At 37.4% G+C, this 21,749-nt stretch overlaps 1 protein-coding gene across 4 annotated transcripts in view; it reads right to left on the bottom strand.

The window, feature by feature from the left end:
- The window catches only part of LOC126972281 (protein Skeletor, isoforms B/C), a 73,935-nt gene that overhangs the window by 14,712 nt on the left and 37,474 nt on the right, over positions 1 to 21,749 (bottom strand). For 3 of the 4 annotated variants that reach the window (XM_050818920.1, XM_050818919.1, XM_050818911.1), the window contains exons 3-6: positions 20,918 to 21,102; positions 16,894 to 17,056; positions 12,131 to 12,258; positions 11,686 to 11,823 (exon numbers count right to left, since the gene is read on the bottom strand). In XM_050818920.1, the coding sequence (XP_050674877.1) occupies positions 11,686 to 11,823; positions 12,131 to 12,258; positions 16,894 to 17,056; positions 20,918 to 21,102 (614 nt within the window). Of the gene's footprint in view, positions 1 to 2,949; positions 5,286 to 11,685; positions 11,824 to 12,130; positions 12,259 to 16,893; positions 17,057 to 20,917; positions 21,103 to 21,749 lie in introns of those variants that run through there. The other variant, XM_050818921.1, reaches the window with a different exon arrangement.

Below are 21,749 nucleotides of genomic sequence, written 5' to 3'. Positions count from 1 at the left end.
AAAAACAATAGGGTTTTTATGCTCAAAGCTCTAAGGAAGCTTCCCAATTAGTCAGCACTATCCGACTTCAGTGATGGTTTGGTGGGGTATTGGCTATGCAGCAGTGACAGCCATACGTTTGTGAAGAAGGAATCAAAACATCAGCACAAGTGTATCAAGATACCTTTCTTGAGAAGGTAGTGAATCTGTTTAACAACGCCATGTTCAATAACCAAGATAATTGAAGAAAACCACTAAATAAAATGAAGGCTGACGGTTTGAATGATAAAACGTTTTCATAAATGAAACTTGCAGCTCAATGCTAGTTGAATATAAAACGGAATTGATCTTTTATACAATGATTGAAGAGCAATGCTGACTCGAACAAAATGAAACGTAAAGCCACAGCTCAGATGTAACAGTAGACTGTTTTTTATTGACTTACTTATATTAGCTTTTACCCGCAACTTCGCTCGCGTTGATGTCCTTAAATAAGAGTGAAATGTCTTGATCATCAAATATTTTAAGTATTTTTCACCAGGATCTCATAAGCATTTCAGAATTCTAAAAAGAGTGTCTCTCGCGCAAACTATTCAGTTTTGAAAAAATTATATTAAAAACCACAAGGGTTTGATGAAAAAAAATTAAGAGTTTCAGTTCTAAGTTTGGTGTGTATCAAAATTTAATGTTTTTTTTTATTATTTTTGTGTGAAAATGTTAATGCGGTTCACAAAATACTTCTATTTACCAATTTTCAACAGTTCTTATAGTTTTGAAAAAAAAAGTGGCTGTGACATACACGGACCGACAAACGGACATGACGAATCTATAACGGTTCCTTTTTTTGCTATTTAGTTACGGAGCCCTAAAAAATGACAAAAATTTAATTAAATTAAATTAACAACCCTAAATTTTGTTTATAATTATGTGTTTTGTTGATTTAGCCGTCATTTATATTGTTAGTTTTACTTGGTGTGGGTTTTAGTTGAGTCTTGTGTGAGTACGAACAAAAATGATGCTGATAGGTACAAGCCATTACTTAAAATGTATCAAGCCTACGAGCTGGCACCATTTAGACATGTCCGCATCAATATTAGTTATAATTTAACTATATATAATAAAAATAATAAACAGTTATATTTTAGCTGTGGCGAGTTCAGGCTCGACTCCCCCGCTAACCGCCTCCGCGGACATGCCATTCTTCAGTCAATTCTGTGACATCGTTTAGGGTTTTTATTTTTAAATGACCCACTCAAATACTTTAACTACACTACATTGAAACAATCTACCAAACTTATAAAATATGATGCATTATAATATAATCGTATATTAACAATACAACAAACGAGTTAATAATAATGTCAGCTATAAATGCACCCAGAATACCTTTATTTATTTATGGTGTATATGGATGCAGCTACTGTACTCAATAACTTTTGTATTAATTTACATTAACTTTTTTGACTTACTCGTGTAAGAAATTGACTATTTGACTTTTGAGTGTGTCTGTTGCATCATTTTACATTTTACATTAATATGTAATTTGAAATTATTTATAAATAAATGTAAATCTTGATATAAAAGAGTGGCAATGAGTTTCTTGCTACTTCTTCTCATTAGCTCAACCCTTTACGAAGTAGCGGTAGATTCAATAAGAAAAATCTTTTTTTTTTGACATTCATAAGTGTCATTTCCGTGACCTACGTGAATAAACTTGATTTTGATTTGATTTATATAATTAATAAATAACAAAGGCTTGTTGTCAATGTAACCAAACACAATCACAATCTGTCTTAACCTACAGAAGGAGTTCAGTGGTACCTACTACTGGTGAAAACTTACTGTATTTCTGTAGTTAAGGTACAAAATAGTACAACTCTTGTGAGTCTGTCCGTCTGTACACTCGATTCAATTTTATGGCAGCTCAACCATTTCATATTCACTCCAAGTTTCAGCGCTCGCTGCATACTTTTATTGTTATGAGCTGAATAAAACAGTAATGGCGTCATAACATTGTTTGTTATCATTTGAAACTTCTCAAATATTATTTCTTAGTGATTTCAGTCACGTGTGCTTTGATTGCTTTTTTGTTAGTGTCTGATTCCTTAACATATAATATAACGACTTAGTGCTACTTTAATGTACAGGGATTAAATAATATAATATTGAACTATTAATACATTACTCGAATGCAAACTATTGCTTGTATCGCTATAAGACATGTTGCTGTTGTTAAATTTAAGGTTCATAACCCGACTTCTGTACTCATAACTTTTGATATATCTCATAATATATTTATTAATTAACACAATGTGGATGGATGCATTTCTACTTAATACTTATTATTTAGTAAGTTTAAACGTTTGAGTATTGTTGTATTTATTATCACTACATTATTTGGATTTACAATTATTAAAGTAATCAAGATATTTAAACCGATTTCCGCCTGACACACTCCTGTTGCAATGACCATCAACAATGATCACCAACCGGAGTTTGGGAAGACTGCATTACTCTGTGGTTGGCGCAGTGTCTTAAAATTATTTATGCAGATGGTCAGGAACACAAAGCTCCCGGAGACGAGTGGATAAAGTGCTCGCTGCTATCACCATATATCGACTTATTGTGACGGCTAAGTTATAAGAGAAAGTAATGCCTTTATGATCATGTGCTCTGAAAGAAAACACCGTTTGGAACAAAGTGTGATGGCTTATGACACATGAGCTATAACCATCACTACTGAGCTAACAACCAAATAGCAGCGTTGAGATTAGATTCGATTTAATAATAAGTTCTTATGTTACGGTAATGTAATTGTTAGCGTTATACCCATATAAATAAATAAATAAATCTCAAAAATTGTTGTCCTCCTCAGAGACAACCCAATATAGTAATGCCGACCATCGAGTGATCCCCACTTCGTATTTGTATCAAAACACTACTCGTAGTTTAAGAATAAAACACAGCTGATATAATAACATGGCAAGCTTTATTTGAGTATCGCCCTCAATAATATAATAATGTCCAACAATAACTAATTAATTAAAACTATCATATAAAATACATTAGTATTTCTACTTACTAACATTTTAGTGCTATAAAAATTATTCTTATTAAAGAGAAAATCACTAGATATTTCATACTGACGAAAATGTCAACGCTAACCACAATATTAATTACTAAATAAGTGAAATAGGTCCGTTTTATATTATTATTACATTTGTGTCATCTAATAAGTGATCAACATTTACTGATGGTATTAAACCGTCAAATATGTAACTCTTGTAAATATAACATATCTATGTAAGACGGAATATATTATATAAAGTTGAGGAGCGACAGAATGAAGCGATGCTGTTGTTGTTGTGTTTGTTGTGTGCGAGTGTGGGAGAAGTGGAAGTTCATTGACACACTTTTTACACAAATTATCTTGCCCCATGTTAAGCATATATAGCCTGTGTTATGGGTTACAGGACAATGATATATTTAATACAATATACTTACTTAAACATACATAAATTTATATAAACATACATAAATACATTTAAACATCCATGACTCGGAAACAAACATCCACATTCATCATTTAAATGCTTGCTCCTACCGGGATTCGAACCCGGGACCTCTAGCTTAGTAGGTAGGATCGCTAACCACTCGGCTATACAGGTCGTCATTGAATCAAGTAATCAATTATGTTTAAATTCCTTGTCATAATAAGCAACTTTATAACTTGATCTGTTCTAGCTATTCAGTAACGTGGATATAGGCTCGTATTAACACTGTTATACTTCAGAATTTATGAAACACAAACTTTCATCGAAATAAACAATTACAGAGCACTGTGTCGGAACTTTCACGAGGTTATAGTTGAAGTATGAAAGTTGCCGCTCGGATCAAAACAGTTTCTAGTGATGTATATCAGTTATCGAGCGACGCGGCGCTACCCACCACTAGCTCGGGAATATATTCACATAATTGTTCGAAACATTCGTCATGTTTGAACAGCGTTTGTATTTGACTGTCCAAGCATTACACTCGATTGATTAGTAATGGTTTCCTTATATTTATAACTAGATTTTAATGTGATTGTATGTAATATATAATACTTCATTCACTCTACTCACTCGTATAAAGTAAATAAATTCACAATTTGCAAGTGCTACTCGACACAGTCGGGTTCATCTCTTTATTGGATGGTTCCACAAGTAAGTTGAATTATAATATTATTATAAGATTATCGACGTTCATTCAACAAAAATAAGATAGATGCTCTGACACTGAGCTTAACATTTGTGTCCAAGGAACGAATTCATAAAAACTCGTTCATAAACATTGACAAACAACTATGACATTAACAATTGTTACAATTTCAGAGTCGCTCATTCCTAAATCTTAGATTAATATTGTGATTATCGCCAAATATATTTGACTCGGGTCAAAGGCGGTGAAACAAAATAATTAATACGGTCGCCTTTGTGGGCTTTGACACGAGTGAGCAGCGCAACTTATGCAATCACATATTCAAATGTTAAAAAGATAAAGAAGCAATAGATTAATGATCTCATGGAAGGTGGAATGGTTGGTGTGAAGGCTCAGTGAGAGGAGGTAGAAGGGCAGATCTGTGTACGATTGGGCAACGAGCGCGGCGCGGTGTCGCAACGGATGAGCTGGACGAGATGCGCTTGAGAAACTGCACGCTTGCACAACCTGGCCGCTCACTTTGACCTCCCAATTAGGTCAAGGTCACGCGGTCGAAAGCCGGCCGCCTGCCGGGCCTGCAGCTCGCGGTACCGGCTGAGCTGGTACTCCAGGGCGCGACGCTGCTCCTCGTATAAGTACTGCTGGTACAATAACTCTCGAGTCTCCGGGTTCAGCTCGGCTACCGTCTGCGGTTTGATCTCAATGTCATATCGCACGGGCTCGTCGTGTTCCTCAAAACTGACGTCATCGTGTGCCGGTGCGGGTCTGCGGTTCAAGACATATCTTGTTGTCTTCAAATCTTTAGTTTCGCCCGTTAGACCATCCATTTCGTTTGTATCTCCAGGGAGAGGCTGTAGTGGGTGGCTGTTGTTTTGGAGTTGATTTAACGAGGAATCAGCTGTAGTTGGGTCTCGTTGGTCCGCGGGTGGGGAGTATATGTCAGCTCGCCTGTGCACGTGTGCGGGCCTGGACGGTTCCTCGAGGGGGGCGGGGGGGCCTACGCCCAGCCGCGGGGGGCGGTACGTGGTGGCGTCAGAGTGAGCGATGGGCTTGCGGCTGCGGGCCGGGGGGCGCCCCGCCTCGCCCGCTAGCGCCTTGTTGCGGCTCTGGAACAGGAAATGCTCCGCTCAGCAGGAGTACAGGATGGATGATCACGTGGATGAGGGAGAGGATGAAAATGGATTGATTATGATGATTGTTAATAATGTTCAAATTATTTGTTGTTGACTGAAACTTAGCACCATCGGCTAGCTTATAATATGTGTTTTCTTGAGTCAAGACTCTACTTTCTCGTCATTTATATAATTTGATAATATCATAATATAATATAGATTACTGAAAATTATCAGTACGAAGAAGTGTATTCAGAATACTGGCAGGATTCCCGCGTTAATTAGCTAGGACAGCTCCGGTGGCATATTTGTGACATTTGCTGTCTTCTGGAGATTGACTGAACGACTGACGGCAACTGAAGAAGCTTTGATATGAGAAGGAGCCAGAGTGTCGATGCAAGTCGCGTCCCACAACAATGCTGTCCCTGTTGACAAGCTACCACTGTCATACCAGCAGTTCGTTCAATCGCAATTCTTAATTGATGATCCTTGATATTAAAGTCATCTCCTTCATTTCAATATGATAGATGTTGCTACATTTAGTTTTATAAGTACAACTTATACGCATTGTTGTTGTTAATGTATGGCACACCTCGGGTCGAGAGCACTTTAACGAATGCATCTTACAATGATAGTAATGTAGAGTTGAACAGGGGAGTCAAAACCATCACACTTTCACATATGATTACCAATACCACATATCTATATCGAGTATTTGATTGTGAGTGAGATTATAAACATTGCATCATTGTATATAAAATATCTGCGCAAATAATTTAACTCATAAGTGAAACCGTAAAATATTGATGTTAATAAAACTATTTAACAAAGATATATGATAAACTGAGAGCCGATGGCGTACTAATTAGTTACTAGTTACTATTGGTTACTACATAAGAAGCTTATTGAGTTGAAGCTATCAATTATTGGAAGAGATCGGCACGAGGTTGGCTTACGGACACATTGTGACGTCAGAGGTCTGAACTGACTGAATAGTTCTGTATAAATTGACTTAAAAAATAAATAACTTTTATGGCATTAAAATCAAACAGTGACATCCAAATATAGGCAGTAAAGTATTTATTTGGTATGCTCGTACGTATACTCAATTTAGAAAGGAAAATAGGTCACCAGTATCGACCTATTCCAAATACCGAATTCACCGTCGAACCACGTCCAAAAATAAACCTTCGATAGTAACAAAAATACATCATCTTCAGCAATATTACACAAAAGAGGTTAGTGAGTCTTGTGATGTGTTTGTTTTGTTTGTCTTCCCACTCACTACTTGCAACCACCCATGGTCTGGTGACCGATTGCGACGATAAACTGAATAATGAAAAGTAATCAAGAAATTTAATAAAATAATAACAATTAAAATTTATGACGTCAGGTTAGCGCAACAGACGGACTCACTGCATGATAAGTGACAGATGGCCCATTACCTCAATGATTTTGTTAAGCTGATTTACTTTCAGACTCGGGCTACCGCTGAACATACGATTCGATGCGATTGATAGATTGACTGACCGTTCTAGCAGAGTGAAGTATATAATAGTCTTTGCAAACGGGTTTGATTGACAACTGGGCGTATAGAAATGAGAGTTGATAAATATATAGAACAACTATATAAACCCGCTCTCACACAGATAGTTCTTTCAGCATGGCTCATACTGACGCCGGTGGTCAAGACTCTGCGCTGAGCCGAAGGATAAGGTCCAGGCTAATTCCGCGTCTAAGCAGTAGTTAACTGAATATTGTTTTAAATTGATTAATATCCTAATATCATAAAATTTTGTGTCAGCCATATTTATAAATCAAAACTTTTATAATTCTATATGTCAGTAAGAGTAAGTAATTTCCCCTGCTCCCTTGATACATAAGCGCTCACATTTGGAAATGTCTTGAAAACTTACACGATAAGGAAGGAAAACAGAAAAGGATTTCTTGTGTCATTGATTAATTATTTCTTGGGAATATGTCCTCCTAAGGATGAATATTTTATTATTTAATTGTAAAGTGCAATGTGGGTTCAAAATATTTATCTGGCGACGCCATTTCCATCCAAACAAAGATTCAGAATAGTATTTGACACGCTTAGACAAAAAGTATGCGAAGACTACTACAAGTATTAAACGCCGAAAAGTGAGGTTGTCCCGTTTAGACTTTACTTATTACTGGCACAATGGATGTCTCGGCAAGGAGCTAGTTTAAATAAAGCGAGAGAGTCTCCAAGTAACCTCTCAGCTTGAAGTGCTCAGCCCACTCGTACTATATAATAGGACAATGCATTTTTGATTGCATGAAGACAAATTGTAGCAACGCAATTTGCTCGAACTGACTCAAGTTTTTATGTGAACAGCACTTCACTGCCATCGTAGCGAATAAAGGTAGGATCACAGTACAAGAGCGAGCGATGCTGTGGTAACGTAACTTTAAATCACACCCACACTTGATTTTAGTGTAAATTTAAACAAAGAGCAGAAGCCGAATAGAATCTGTCACCCTACTGAATAAACCTCACTTTTAGAGCCCAATTTGGCCCTCTCCTACAACTGACCAGTGGAAAGTGTAATTGAATGTCGATATGTCAATGCCTAGCATGCCGATACAGGCTGTGGCAGTTAGAGGATTGACCTCGAATCGAGGGTATACGACAAAGGAGACTTATAAGCGGTGAACGCACATTCTTCAAATCTAATGATCTTTATTTGCAGGATCAGGTAACATGGTGGTGTTGGCTTTTAATTATTAGGTGATCTTATTTATATATTAATTTTTAATTCAGTTCCAATTCTCAAGTAATTTTATAATATTTAGTGTTTAATTTTATAATTATACACCTCAAACGACAATTAAACTAATTTCAATTATAATTTTATCTTGTGTCTTCTTAGAGTTGAATTGTACAAAATATTGTCGGCTCCAAGACTTTTGGGAAAATCTTGAATTGAAACACAAGTTTGTTTTGGTTCTCGTCGACGCCATTCATTCGATGCGAGGGACGTTGAAAACGCCAAGAATCATCATTCATTCAAAAATTACTTGGTTCTCTGCGGTGTGACGATTCACAGAACACAGAATCTGTAGGTATTTGGATGCGCTCAATGAGCTGGCCTGTGTTACGGCTATGGGTAGGCCCCAGACTTACAGGCATAGGTAGATTAGAGTATAGTCATCAAAACGCACTCGCAACGAACGCAAACAACGGATAGGTCCTGTCCTTCGAGGATATTTAGGCGCTTAGAACTTAAATCTGGTACAGTTACAGCCCTCTCCAAAACCCCCTAAAAAATACATCCAAAGGTACTGGTCCTTATTGTAGACCTCCAGAAACACATTCTCCACGACTGCTTAGTTTTCCTTTCCCATCCTTTATCTATCTCTCCCACATTAGCCGCATTCCTCTAATGTATACATGCCGACATGTTTGTGTATTTGTTTGTATAAACGTAATGAAATTCACTTTTAAGTTAATTGAGTTCAATTATTCGGAAACCAGTTCCTAGTTTACTAGTTACTTACTTACTTATATTATAATTTCTTTTGTCAATATTCAAAACGCATTAAAAATTTTACAATTAGAATTAGATTTTTTTTATTTTAATGAATTATTCACCGATAGGGCTACCAGTGAAATAGTTGTTTTCTTTTCTGATGTCAATAATTCATTGTATTTTTGTACTGTTTCAATTTCGTTCATATTCTTATCGCCACCTCTCTTTCCAGTTTGCATGGAACGAAACTGTTTATTATTGCTTCCATGTCGCTAATCGCTATGTCTATTACGCAATTTCAGTCTTATTTAATAAGTACGCGTTGGATTTGTTCCAAATAGCTTTTGGATGCGTTCTGTTAAATTTATACGTAAGCCTTTAATGTACTAAACTATACAGAGTGGAATAACTGTAGGAAATTTTATATAGATATCCGACTATTAAATATTTATACCAATTTATAACCATGTTGTGATAGTTCGCTGATAATTACAAAGCGGTTACTGACAGAACGCGCACACATCACGTATAGAATATGGTTGTAGTGAATGATGAGGTGGTCTGTTGTATGAGATTATATCCCCATACATACTAGGTTATTGAATACCTATTAAATTTTTAGAATTACTACAGTATTTTATTAGATCTAATTAAAGCTGCTATCCCAAGAAATTGCCAAAATAGCGCATAGTTGAAACCATTTCCAGACGGTTTATAGTTTTAGAAAAATTATAATTTATCTACAGAATATGAGAAACTAAAAATGAAAAAGAAATTTAAAATGCTTCTAATTCCGATTTAAATTTACCAGTGGGAGGCTCCTTTGCATAGGAAGCCGGCTAGATTATGGGTACCACAACGGCGACTATTTCTGCCGTGAAGCAGTAATGTGTAAACATTACTGTGTTTCGGTCTGAAGGGCGCCGTAGCTTTGAAAATACTGGGCAAATGAAACTTAACATCTTATGTCTCCATGTGACGAGCGCAATTGTAGTGCCGCTCAGAATTATTGGGTTTTTACAAGAATCCTGAGCGGCACTGCATTGTAATGGCTCGGTCCCTAGCCTTAAATAGATATTTTAGTGTCATAGTGTGAACAGTATCATGCTTGTTGGTGGTGTGAAGATGTGTGAGCCGTCACGAGTACTGCCGCGGGTCGAGCCAACCTCGTTAACAATGAAATGAATGTGTATTAATCACACAGTTACGTGTTCTTACCTATAATTAGCGATCTGAACTTTGGTTATAGGCTTGTAGAGTCTAAACAGCAGCTTTTTAATATATGTATATTATATCATGAGTTAATAATAAATGTCTCTCGCGCGGTACGTGACTAGTACTAGTACTCCTTGACCAACGTACCGACAACTCAGGCTACACACACACATATATGTATTACTATGAGCCACATTTTTATATACAAATATCGATGTGTTTTTATGGACTCAAAACTGACTTGACTGATTTTGATGAAAATATCTGATCAGCCCGGCGATTGATATAGTAATGTTTGATCACTCGTGTCAACAGAAGACAGCGCCACGTTGAAGTGAGCTTACACAAATAATACAAAATTGTTGGTCTTTTTTTTTAATCTCCCGTAACTCATAACTTTTGTAATTGAATTATTTATTCAAATTTCAATTTTAATTTCAAATTCAAATATTTTTATTCAAAATAGGATTTAAAATCACTTATTGAACGTCAAAAACTACCACCCATTCAAAAGAAACTGCCTAAGACCTGAGAAGAATGGGCGCAAGAAACTCAGCTGGGTTTTTTTTTAATATAAAATATGGATTACAATGTAATATCGTACAATAAACATTTATAATTAAAGAGCCTGAGGGTGTTGTTCCCAGTCCGGGGTGTCATTAAGAAAATCGTTTATGCTATAATAACCTTTCCCACACAATTTTTTTTTAACAATTCTTTTAAATTTCGTAACACATTTGTTTTGTACATTTTCTGCGATCATATTGTAGAAGCCTATACATCGCCCAACAAAAGACTCACTAACTCGACCCAACCAAGTAGAAGGCATAACAAGTTTCTAGAAAATTCCTCAATGTGCTTATGAACAGAAAAGAAATACAGAACATTATCAAAAATGTATTGAGAAGCAACAGTCAATTTATTTCTTTAAATTTTTCTCTCAATGATTCTTTAGGACCTAGGTTATAAATCGCGCGAATAGCCCTCTTCTGCAGCACAAAGATAGTATTAATATCGGCCGCACTGCCCCATAACAATATACCATAAGACATAATACTATGAAAATAACTAAAGTATACTAATCTCGCCGTATCTATGTCAGTTAACCGTCTAATTTTCTTAACCGCATATGCTGCAGAACTAAGCCTAATCGCCAATCCTTCAATATGGGGGCCCCACTGCAATTTGGAATCAAGAGTAATGCCAAGAAATACAGCAGATTCCACTGGTTTTACCACCTCTCCATTTAATAAAATATTCGCATCTACATTTTTGACATTTGGCGCGGTGAATTTAATATATTTGGTTTTATGACTATTTAACAATAAGTTATTGGCGCTAAACTAGTACACGATGTCAGATACAGCATTGTTTACTTCGTCATATAAAACTTGGCTTCGTTTCACTTTGAATATAAGTGAAGTGTCATCCGCAAACAATACAATTAGGAGGAGGAAGTGTCCAAGAATAGACCCCTGTGGTACCCCCATACCTAGAAGAGTCCCAGGAGATCGCCTGCTATTTACATCGACCCTCTGAATCCTATTATTTAAATATGTGATCAGAAGATCGAGTGCAGATCCTCTTATACCATAGTGACACAGCTTCCTGACCAGCGTTGAATGTTGAACATATATGAGAGATATCAGTAATAACCCGCGTCGTGTGGATGGAGCACATACCTGGGGTGACACTCCCAGCATCTTGAGACTGGGCGGCACATTAGCGAGCGCGGCGCGCGGTAGCACGATGTGGCCGAAGTTGACCGTGAAGGCCTCGCACCAGATGGCGAAGTGGCCGATGTCGAACACGGTCAGCTCCTGCAGACAAGGCACATACATCACCACCCTGCCACCACGAGCTGCTCCAGCGCTAAAGCATTCGTAGGTGTAGAACGTGTTAACTTATAGTTAGGGTATTTTGTTATCCGATGCGCGCCGTGAGTCACAGCCGCACGAGGTGGTCCCTGGACGCCACACCTGCCAACACACGCCCGCTCGCATTGTGAGGCTATAAGACCGTCAAGAGATATCAGCCTTAATAGATACGTCACGGTTGTAGCACTCGGAGCTAGGACTGCTTCCACCTGGAGTGAGAGTGATGACAACGTTATATAATTATAATCACCCCAGGCAGCGTGAGCACGATGGTCTTCTTGTCGTACTTCCGGAGCGGCGTCTCCTTGCCGTTCTCGTCGGGGATCCTGATGCCTTCTGGAGACGGCTTCTCACCCCTGCCCACCCAGAACTTGGCATCTGTATGAAACATCTACGTTATTTCAACATTCTTTATATAACAAAAAGAGAAGAGAGATAAACTGCAGATCTGTGTAGATTCATTAAAATAATCTTTGTACCATACAGAAGGAAGTACAATCAATTATCATGGAAGAGGAGAACAAACGACCATACAAATCATCTAAAGTTAAGTGATCACCGCCTCCCACACTCTTCTGCGACACCAGGGGATGCACAGGAGCGTTGCCGGCTTTTTAAAAAAGTATACGAATTTTGGGGTTGTTCTCTTTTCTTCTTCTTAGGTTAGCTTTTTTGATTTAATCCTGGATCCATGTCATTTAATCCTGGAAATCCTGGAAACACGGCACAAAGAAAGTCATTCCATAGTTTGGCTGTATGTTCCTTGAAAACTGCACTGAAGAGGAACACCACACCTTCAAATGACAGGGCTGTGTCCATGTTAATGCTACGAAGAGCTATTGGCAATAAAAATGTCATAAATGGTGATGATTTATGGTACACAGACGTGGTCGCTAGCTATAGGCCTTATGAGAAAGGTCGCTCAGAGGGCAAGCGCTATGCTCGGAGTTTCCCTGCTAGATCGAATTAGAAATGAGGACATCCGTAGGAGGATCAAAGTTACCGACATAGTCTAAATGATTGCGAAACTGACGTGGCAGTTGGCAGGGCACATAGTTCGACAGACAGATGGCCGTTTGGGCAGCACATTCCTAGAATGGCGTCCACGTACCGGAAGACGCAGTGTTGGTAGGCCCCCACAAGATGAAACGACGATCTGGTCAAGATCACCGGAATACGTTGGATGAGGGCAGTGCAAGACCGATCTTCGTGGAAATCTGTGGAGAAGACCATTTTCCAGCAGTGGACGTCTTCCGGCTGATGATGATGATGAAATGTGGTCGTAAAGCCACATTTGCTAATTGATCTACCCGTTCACAGAGCACTTGACCTCCTTCGTTAGAGCAGCTCTGCATTGCATATTCAACAATAAAAACAAATATGAAATCTCTGACACTGATTCGTACGAGTATAAAGTTTCAATAGGATTTAAAGTTAGGAAACTTATAATAATTGTGGCATTTGACGTCGCTAGTCAGTAATACTTAGTCAGTAATCGACCTGAAATAAAGGTCTTCTGTAAAGAGAGTTAAATAAATTTCAACAAAGTAATGAAATCAAAATATATCCGAGCAAATGTCTGGCGTATTGGGATTGTTCGAATGGAGAACGATCGCATTACATAAGATCAATTCAATTCAATTCGGTTCTTGATAAGGAACACGAGGGCCCAAGCCGCCCACCGCCCACTCTATCGTATCTAAAACAAAACACTCAATCAAACGGAAGTCATCCGTGTAATTGTAGTTAATTTTTTACTCTCCCCAATATTCGAAGTAATAAACAGAAAAACAATCTGAGATGGCGGTTTTTAACAATAATGTAGTGTTACCTAACGTACCGACAACATATCTCTACGCTTTCACATCATTGCTTGTGGCTGATGGCTGACAAAAAGAGCTCCTTCATTAAGTGAATTATCATTAAATAATAAAATCATAATTGACGCAACAGGCACACGTTATCTAGACCTATAGACAAAACAAATTAATCACATTCAATACATACATACTTAATGATGTATAAAAAGTATAATATTTAAATATCACTCTGAAGCAAAAACTCATATTGTTCATACAAATACCACAACAGCTAGAGTCAATCACCACTGGGCTACGAGGTCATCAAGGTGAATTATGCGAGAGCCGTTAGTTAAAGTGATCGCCTTCGATCAAGATAAATACCGCGAGCTCTTCGGGCTGGACGGTGTGTGTGACATAAAGTAATAACTGGATGAATCGTAGCTTTTGTCCACAATTTATCGCAATTCCAAAGTTAATATTGTTTCTTTTAGTGCTACAAAATAAAACATATTCATATTAAATTATTGCTTAACTTGAAATTAACTATAATTATAACTATATAATATTGATTATAGAAAACCGAGTCCAATAGCATGTTAAGTTTAGAATAACGAAACTCAAAAATGACTCTTTTATAAAGTTAAATCATATAAAATATCCATTTGAATAATTTTATTATTTATTTTATGTATCTATATTTTTAATGTTATAAGTCATGATGTTAACGAAACTATACAAGATCTTATAAAAATAGTCTAAACAATTCTGGAATTAAGTGTAACAATTGAAGAATTAGAAATCAATAACTAACATAGAACTGGAAATCTGAATACAGAAAAAAAACCATATAAATTGCCCTTACTAGGTACAATAAAAAAAAGCAAATTGCTGAAAAAAAAAGTTTAATGTCAGCGGAAAAACCTACAATGGGAATTGAAATAAGAAAGGGAATCACATCATCACAATCACTTTCACAACAATACTGTGGGAAACCTATAAGAACATAAGTGTAACTACATTATTATGATCATCATTGATCGATCCATTGTATGCATGATTTAGCTTGTAAAACAAGAACCCAGAAAGTGTAAAATAAAAAGCAAATTATCCAGAATACTCCCCAATCCCTGGGTTTTTGAGTAAATCCTTGGGGGCTCATAAAGTGACATGATATGGGACATGTGGTTTCACCAAATGGCATTATTAAAAAAGATGTAGATTTAATACTTTCAAACAAACCGAAAAAATTTTTGCATACCAATATTAAGAATCAACAAGACTTTAACCCTGCAACAAAAAAACATTCTAGAAAACTCTTTAAAACTGGTTAATATGCCAAACCCAGATAACGTCTTAGAATAATTAAAATCAACAATAGAAGATAAAACAAACGGAATGCAGAACATTCTCAAAACATTGAATACAAACAGCCTGTTAATACCACGTATAAATATTTAAAACAGTAAAAAAAGTAATACTAATAGGTAATGAAAGATGACATTAGTCTGGTTGGAGCAACTGTTTAGCAATATTGGAAAAAATATCAAAGATGCTTAATGTGTTATTGTAATAATCACTCGATCTTCTAATAAATGTGTTTTTAGCATAGTTTGTACTACAAAATGGTATATAAAATGTACGTTGAGCACGTGAGCTGGCTCGAGGAACATTAAAAGAGATTTTTTGATAGGATATGTGGTCGAATTAGCAGAGAGACTCAAAAGTCAAAGAATCAAGACGATCGGAAAGGACGTCTTAATTATCACCTTATTATTGCAGATGAGTTTAAAGTGGAGAATACCTCGCCTTCCTGAGCACACCAAAAATTTTTGAGGTCAATTTGGCAAAAGCCAATTGGCCACAGAAATGAATGTCGCTCGATATATCAACGCCGAGTATGCCGATACAGGCTAGGGCAGTTTGATGAGTGATCTCGTTAGAGAGCGGCACATGAAACATTCCATCTAAAGTGTTTGGATGTAAAAGAGGTCCATTCTCACTACGCTTCACCTTAGGTCGGTATAACTCAAATCATACTGTCGCTGTTAACATGTCGCGTATGATTAAAAATGTTTTTATCAATGAGTCATGAATGATGCTAAGCGGTGTTGAAACAATTGCATTTACTTTATTAGTCTAATAAATATGTTTTCAAATATTATGTTTTTGTTATCAACTACTGAGCTAATAATCTAGGTGATAATCTGTTAAACTCAGAGTTCTATTATAAGTCCGATGTTGAAGAGCTTCGCCCACTCGCAATATTAGCTTCAGCTCTCTAAACTACAATATCAGTCAACAACAGAGTTTCGAGACTATCTACTCTGTTTGATTACTTTGTTCTTTGACACTCACTATAAAAATATTTTGTGCAAAAAACTAGGGCAATATCGACCATTCATTTTGCTTGTTGTTATTGGAGGTTCCACGCCATAGTAACAATTGAGAATGATGCGTATCTAACATCTGAGTATCTCATCTAAGAATTGGCACCAATTGAACGTGTTTTAAACTGCTATATTTTTTATTCACTTTAAATAGGACAGAGCTAACTAACTTAAGAGCAGATCAGTTATAATAGTTAAAAATGAAAGAGTTACCGTATTAAATTATAATCTTCTAACAGAAAGACAAACAGACATAACATGGAAATAATGCGTGGCATGGAGACTTATTTCTTACATCATTTCCGAACAAATGATTGTGTCCGTGAAGATGTCCATTCACTTTGGAACGGAACACGACTAGGCCGTTGGCGTACTATTGATGTTCCGTATAGGCTGAAGATACACATGTCAGCACGTATCTCATTGACGCGTAACTTAACAATTAGTTGTAAAAAGATTAAATCGCTGACATAGTATTTTTGTCATGGGTGGAAGCTAATTTTTACTGCTGCTAGCACTGCGGGAGCTGCCAACATGCCGCTAGGTGGGGCCACTTTTTCTGCTGTCAAGCAGTGATGTTTCCGTTGGAAATTACTGGGCTAGTGGAAGTTAACATCGTTAGTTTGAGAGTGACGAGCGACATTGCGATGCTGCTCAGAATGTTGGCTATTTCAATAATCGTGAGCGGCACTGCAGCGCAATGGACAGAGCGTATCACTCACAATCATAAAAATCTTGTCGTCTCGTAACTTTTTCTCACACAAAAGCTGGAAAAAAAACTTGTTCAGTGTTGTTTGTTCGGAGACATTTTTCGTGAAAGTCACCTGGCGCTTCTCCGTCGTAGGAGAAGTTAGGCACGAGCAGCGTCTGAGCGTCCACCACCACCACGCTGTCGGAGGCCACGCCATGCACGCCCCGCAGCGCCCCCACCTTGGCCGGCCGCGGGAACTCCACCCCACGGGGGATCTCTACGCTGCCGAAGTTCACCTGGAAGTACAGCCACGTAAGAAACTCCACCCTTAACTCTCGGGGACGTGATGCTGATTCTAATGCATTGTAGATAGTTGGTAGACTATCTGCTCGTTTCGCAAATTTTTCCACAAGCACGAGACCTGGCGAGGCAACATCTCTTGAGGATGTCTCAATAAAAAACACAACATTAGGATAATTATGGATTTTCGCACAATAACGCTTAATTTGACAAATTTTCTTAATATAATACAGCCTAATTCTCAACGCCTGATACATAACCGGTGTCATGATAGTCCCATTAAACCCAACAAGGCTTATATAATATATATATGTTTCACAGTTTTATTCGGACTTCCGATATTTCCTTGCATATCCAAGAGCAGGTCAGTTTATGGACTATTGTCATGAGGATGTTGTCGCTCTACTATCTTTATGGCCACCCGTGAAATACTTATCATTCAAAAGTTCCCGTGGCCATTTCTGGTCTTCATAATTAGTTTTATAACATAAAATTATGAATTTAGTTTACAATAAGTATGGTCAGTCAGTTTCTATGATAAACAGGCGTCAAATCAAAAAAAAAATAAGAACACTCGTCTTCGCTTCTCAATTTACTCAAAATGTGTTTTAAAGATTTTATTTATCCACAAAAATATTAAGGAAAGTTTATTATGTTTCATTTCAAAAGACAATATTACCATTATTCACTAAATCTCCTTCTTTAAATTAATTATTTAAAGCAAATTAAATGTAAAAATAATTCATCAGCTACAGAGTGCACAGGCACACTGTACAGTGCACTGGTACAGACCAGTTCTCATATCATGCGACGACTTACGACGAAAATACAAAAAAATAATCCTAATAATCAAATTCTTATAACAATCGGATTAAACGCAATGGAACTCACACAAAACAAAGCCACAAATGTTATTTTTATACTTAAAAAGCTTTCGTGTCCTCTCTCTTACTCTTACTAACAAATTGTAGATTTAATATTTAAATTTCGGTTCGTGAAAGTTGTAGTAAGACTCAAGTTTATGTATAGCGGCTTGTTGTCCAACAGAGTGCGGCAGCATTTGTGTGGACAAACGGACAGTAGGACGGACATCTCCGTAGATAGCACGCCGCGCCGTGTTGTGGACACAAACTGTGACTTGGCTATAGACGTACTGTCGCAGGTATAATGCTATTATTGAAAAAATGGATAACAACTAAACTATAGTATTTAAACGTAGGGCGCATATTGACTTTTGTCATATAACATTTTAAAATTATATCTAGAATGTTACAAATTCAAATATTTAAAGTTTATTCACACAGGTTCATATAAATTATTTTTTGTCGTTAATAATTATTTTATCAATTCCAACCATTCGTAAAACTGCTTACGCTTAGAATAATTGGAAAAAAGAAACCCAACAATCCAACAAAATCATATAATTACAAATTGCGGTTAGATGTTTGTTCACGATCCCGGCTATTTGTGCTATCGCCTGTAGTGCTAACATTTCTACTACTTCAGATCTCCTACTCGTGCCAAAGTCTCGTACTGTGTTGTTTAACTTTATCTAAACGAGCACTCGGATATCATTACACAAAAGTAAGCTGACTAAGTTGTTGCGTTGAAGATGTTTTGTTTATTACTTATAAATTATTTGTAGTATGTACATCATTTATGTATTTTACTTTTTATTAAATACGTCACAGCAGAACAAAGCCAACACGATGAGTAAAACATACAAATCGCAGGTTAGTTCGACACCCCTGATATACTATGAGGATAATACTAGTGCTGATACTGTGATAATAAATAGTTGTGTGTAATACTGTACTATGACATATTCTTTGGTAATACCACAGAGTAGGAATGGATACTTACGTATTAAGTAATACTAAGAAGTCAAACACAAATTTACTTTATTCAAAAGTGACATAAAATAAGCGGTTATCATTATAAAAATTTAATTTAATTTAATTAATTCTCACATATTATTACGCTTACAAAAAGAAAAATATATTTGTTATAAATAGTAGTTACTCCGTGGGTCACCAGGGGGCTGCTGAAAATTAGCGCTGTATTGGTTTGGTATTATACCAATACAGCGCTAATTTTGCTTTCGCACCATGATTTCCTTTTGATAACAATGACTGGTACACAGTACTTTTAAATTAAGAACATCACTATAATGTTATGCATATAATATTATATAATATGTTGTTTTTTTGCTTTTGTCATTTATTTGTTATTTTTTATTAAATGTTTCTTATTTATCTCTAGCCTCTGTAACTCTTTTTTATTTGTTTTATTCTGTGTGGTTTGTTTTTGTTATTAATAAAGTTTTCATTCATTCATTTAGATTGAGATTGGATGCATTCCTTTTTTGAAGGGCAGGGTTTGTTCCCCTTTAAATGCTCCTAGTGCCTGTGCCATTGCAGTGGCCAATTAAATATTACAGGGCATGAATATTTTCATACCAAGCTCTGTAGTACCGATCGGTGGTAGGTTTGATTCGTCAGTTAAAGCGGCAGTTGACAGGAAATACAGGCGAATAATAACTGAATTCAAATAATATTATTATTATTATATTTATGTCTATGAGTTTCCTCATTACGTCACATTAAAATCAGACGTTAAAACAATATTTTAGTGCCTTTTGGTGGAAAAATTAATAAGTCCCAAGATTTGAAATATAAAATAAAATTATTAAAATCATTTCGCTTCTATAAAATAGCTTCAAATCTAATCAAATATCTTATATAATAAAATATCTTAAAAATCTGATTTATTTACATGTTGATGTACATGTTACTGATTGATGTTACCATGTTACTATTTACGATTTATAATATTTTTTTATGGAATAGGAGGACAAACGAGCGTACGGGTCACCTGGTGTTAAGTGATCACCGCCGCCCACATTCTCTTGCAACACCAGAGGAATCACAAGAGCGTTGCCGGCCTTTAAGGAAGGTGTACGCGCTTTTTTTGAAGATACCCATGTCGTATCGTCCCGGAAACACCGCACAAGGAAGCTCATTCCACAGCTTAGTAGTACGAGGAAGAAAACTCCTTGAAAACCGCAGTGTGGAGGACCGCCACACATCCAGATGGTGGGGATGATATCCTAATTTGTGGCGTGTCGTGCGAAGGTGGAATTCGGCGGCAGGAATAAGGTTAAACAGCTCTTCGGAAAACTCCCCGTGCTAAATGCGGTAGAAGACATACAATGAAGCGACGTCTCTACGCAACGCCAATGGATCCAGCCAATCACAGAGCACTGGGTCCCCGACGATTCCAGCTGCTCTTCGTTGCACGCAGTCAAATGGACCGAGCAGATACTGGGGTGCGCCAGAGATGACAGCAATACTCCATGTGTGGCCGGACCTGCGCTTTGTAGAGTGCTAGAATGTGGGCCGGCTTGAAGTATTACCGTGCTCTATTAATGACCCCCAGTATCTTCGAAGCCAATTTGGCTTTGCCCTCCAGTTGGCCACGGAATTGGCAATCGCTCGAGATTTCGAGACCCAGTATTCCGATACTAGGCGAGGCTTTAAGGCAATACGACAAATGGGGTTTTTTTAGTGGTAAACGTGCAAACTTGAGTCTCCTGGGGGTTAAATTGGACAAGGTTCAATTTACCCCATTCCGCGACCTTCTCGAGAGAGGACTCGATAGAAGACACAAGTTTCTTCCGGCACTGGTCGACGATTTCCCAAGAGAGACCTGCATGGCCCGTGTATACGGCATCACCAGTGCTGTCGTCTGCATAGCAATGTATGTTGGAGGTGTCCAACATATCATTGATATGTAGAATAATATCATCATCTCTGTTCGTAACTCTAGACCACTGCCTCGAGGGATCCGCCACTTACCGCATAGTCGTCGCACCACACGAAGAACGTCTTGAAGTCCTTGAGCGTCTTCCCGTCCGGTAGAGACAGGGTGATACTCTCCCCTCTGTAACGCCGTAGCGGGCCAGTGCCGCCGCGTTCGTCGCGTAGCCGCGTAGCGCCCGTAGCACTCGGGGACTTGCCAGTGCCCACGTAGAAGTATGCAGCTAATGAACAAACAATACATTAATGTATGATCCTTAAGCTATGTTCACACTGTGCCTTTCTTTTTGTCCATCAAGGGCATACAGCGCAGTCAACAGCGCACGTGAGGCCTGTCCTTATCGCATGCGATATGACGGTTGTAAGCGAAGCGCGCACTGTGATACCCGTTTTCCCTCGTCTGGTGAATTTCTATGCCACAAAGCGTTAAATAACAACAGCGCCAGAATCAAATGACTATAATATTATTAACGTTTGCATGAATGATGAAAAGGCACAGTGTGTACAGGTATTGCATTACACTGGTTTCAGTTGGTGTGAAATCTAGTATATACTTATTCACCCCATAATAGACTAGTAGGTATAACAAGTTTATGTTTGTTTCTAGTGTATGGAGTGTTTCAAAGAGCTGTTTCGTCTGATTCCTGCCGCCGAACTCAATCTTCGCACGACACGCAACAAATTAGGATATCCTCACCACCATCCAGATGTGTGATGGTTCTCCACAGTGTATTTGTTAATTTTGGTCCAGTTCACACTAAACTTTATCTTAGAAACCTGTGAAAATCTCAAGCCTATCTTCTGGCTTTCCAAAGTTGAATGAAAAAAAGGGTAATTAGTCTAATAATAGCGCTAAATTCACACACAATTT

The sequence above is a fragment of the Leptidea sinapis genome, chromosome 26 (genome assembly GCF_905404315.1).
Source record: "Leptidea sinapis chromosome 26, ilLepSina1.1, whole genome shotgun sequence".
NCBI lineage: Eukaryota > Metazoa > Arthropoda > Insecta > Lepidoptera > Pieridae > Leptidea > Leptidea sinapis.
The sequence above is the reverse complement of the archived record's forward strand: the minus strand, read 5'-3'. Positions and strand labels throughout refer to the sequence as shown.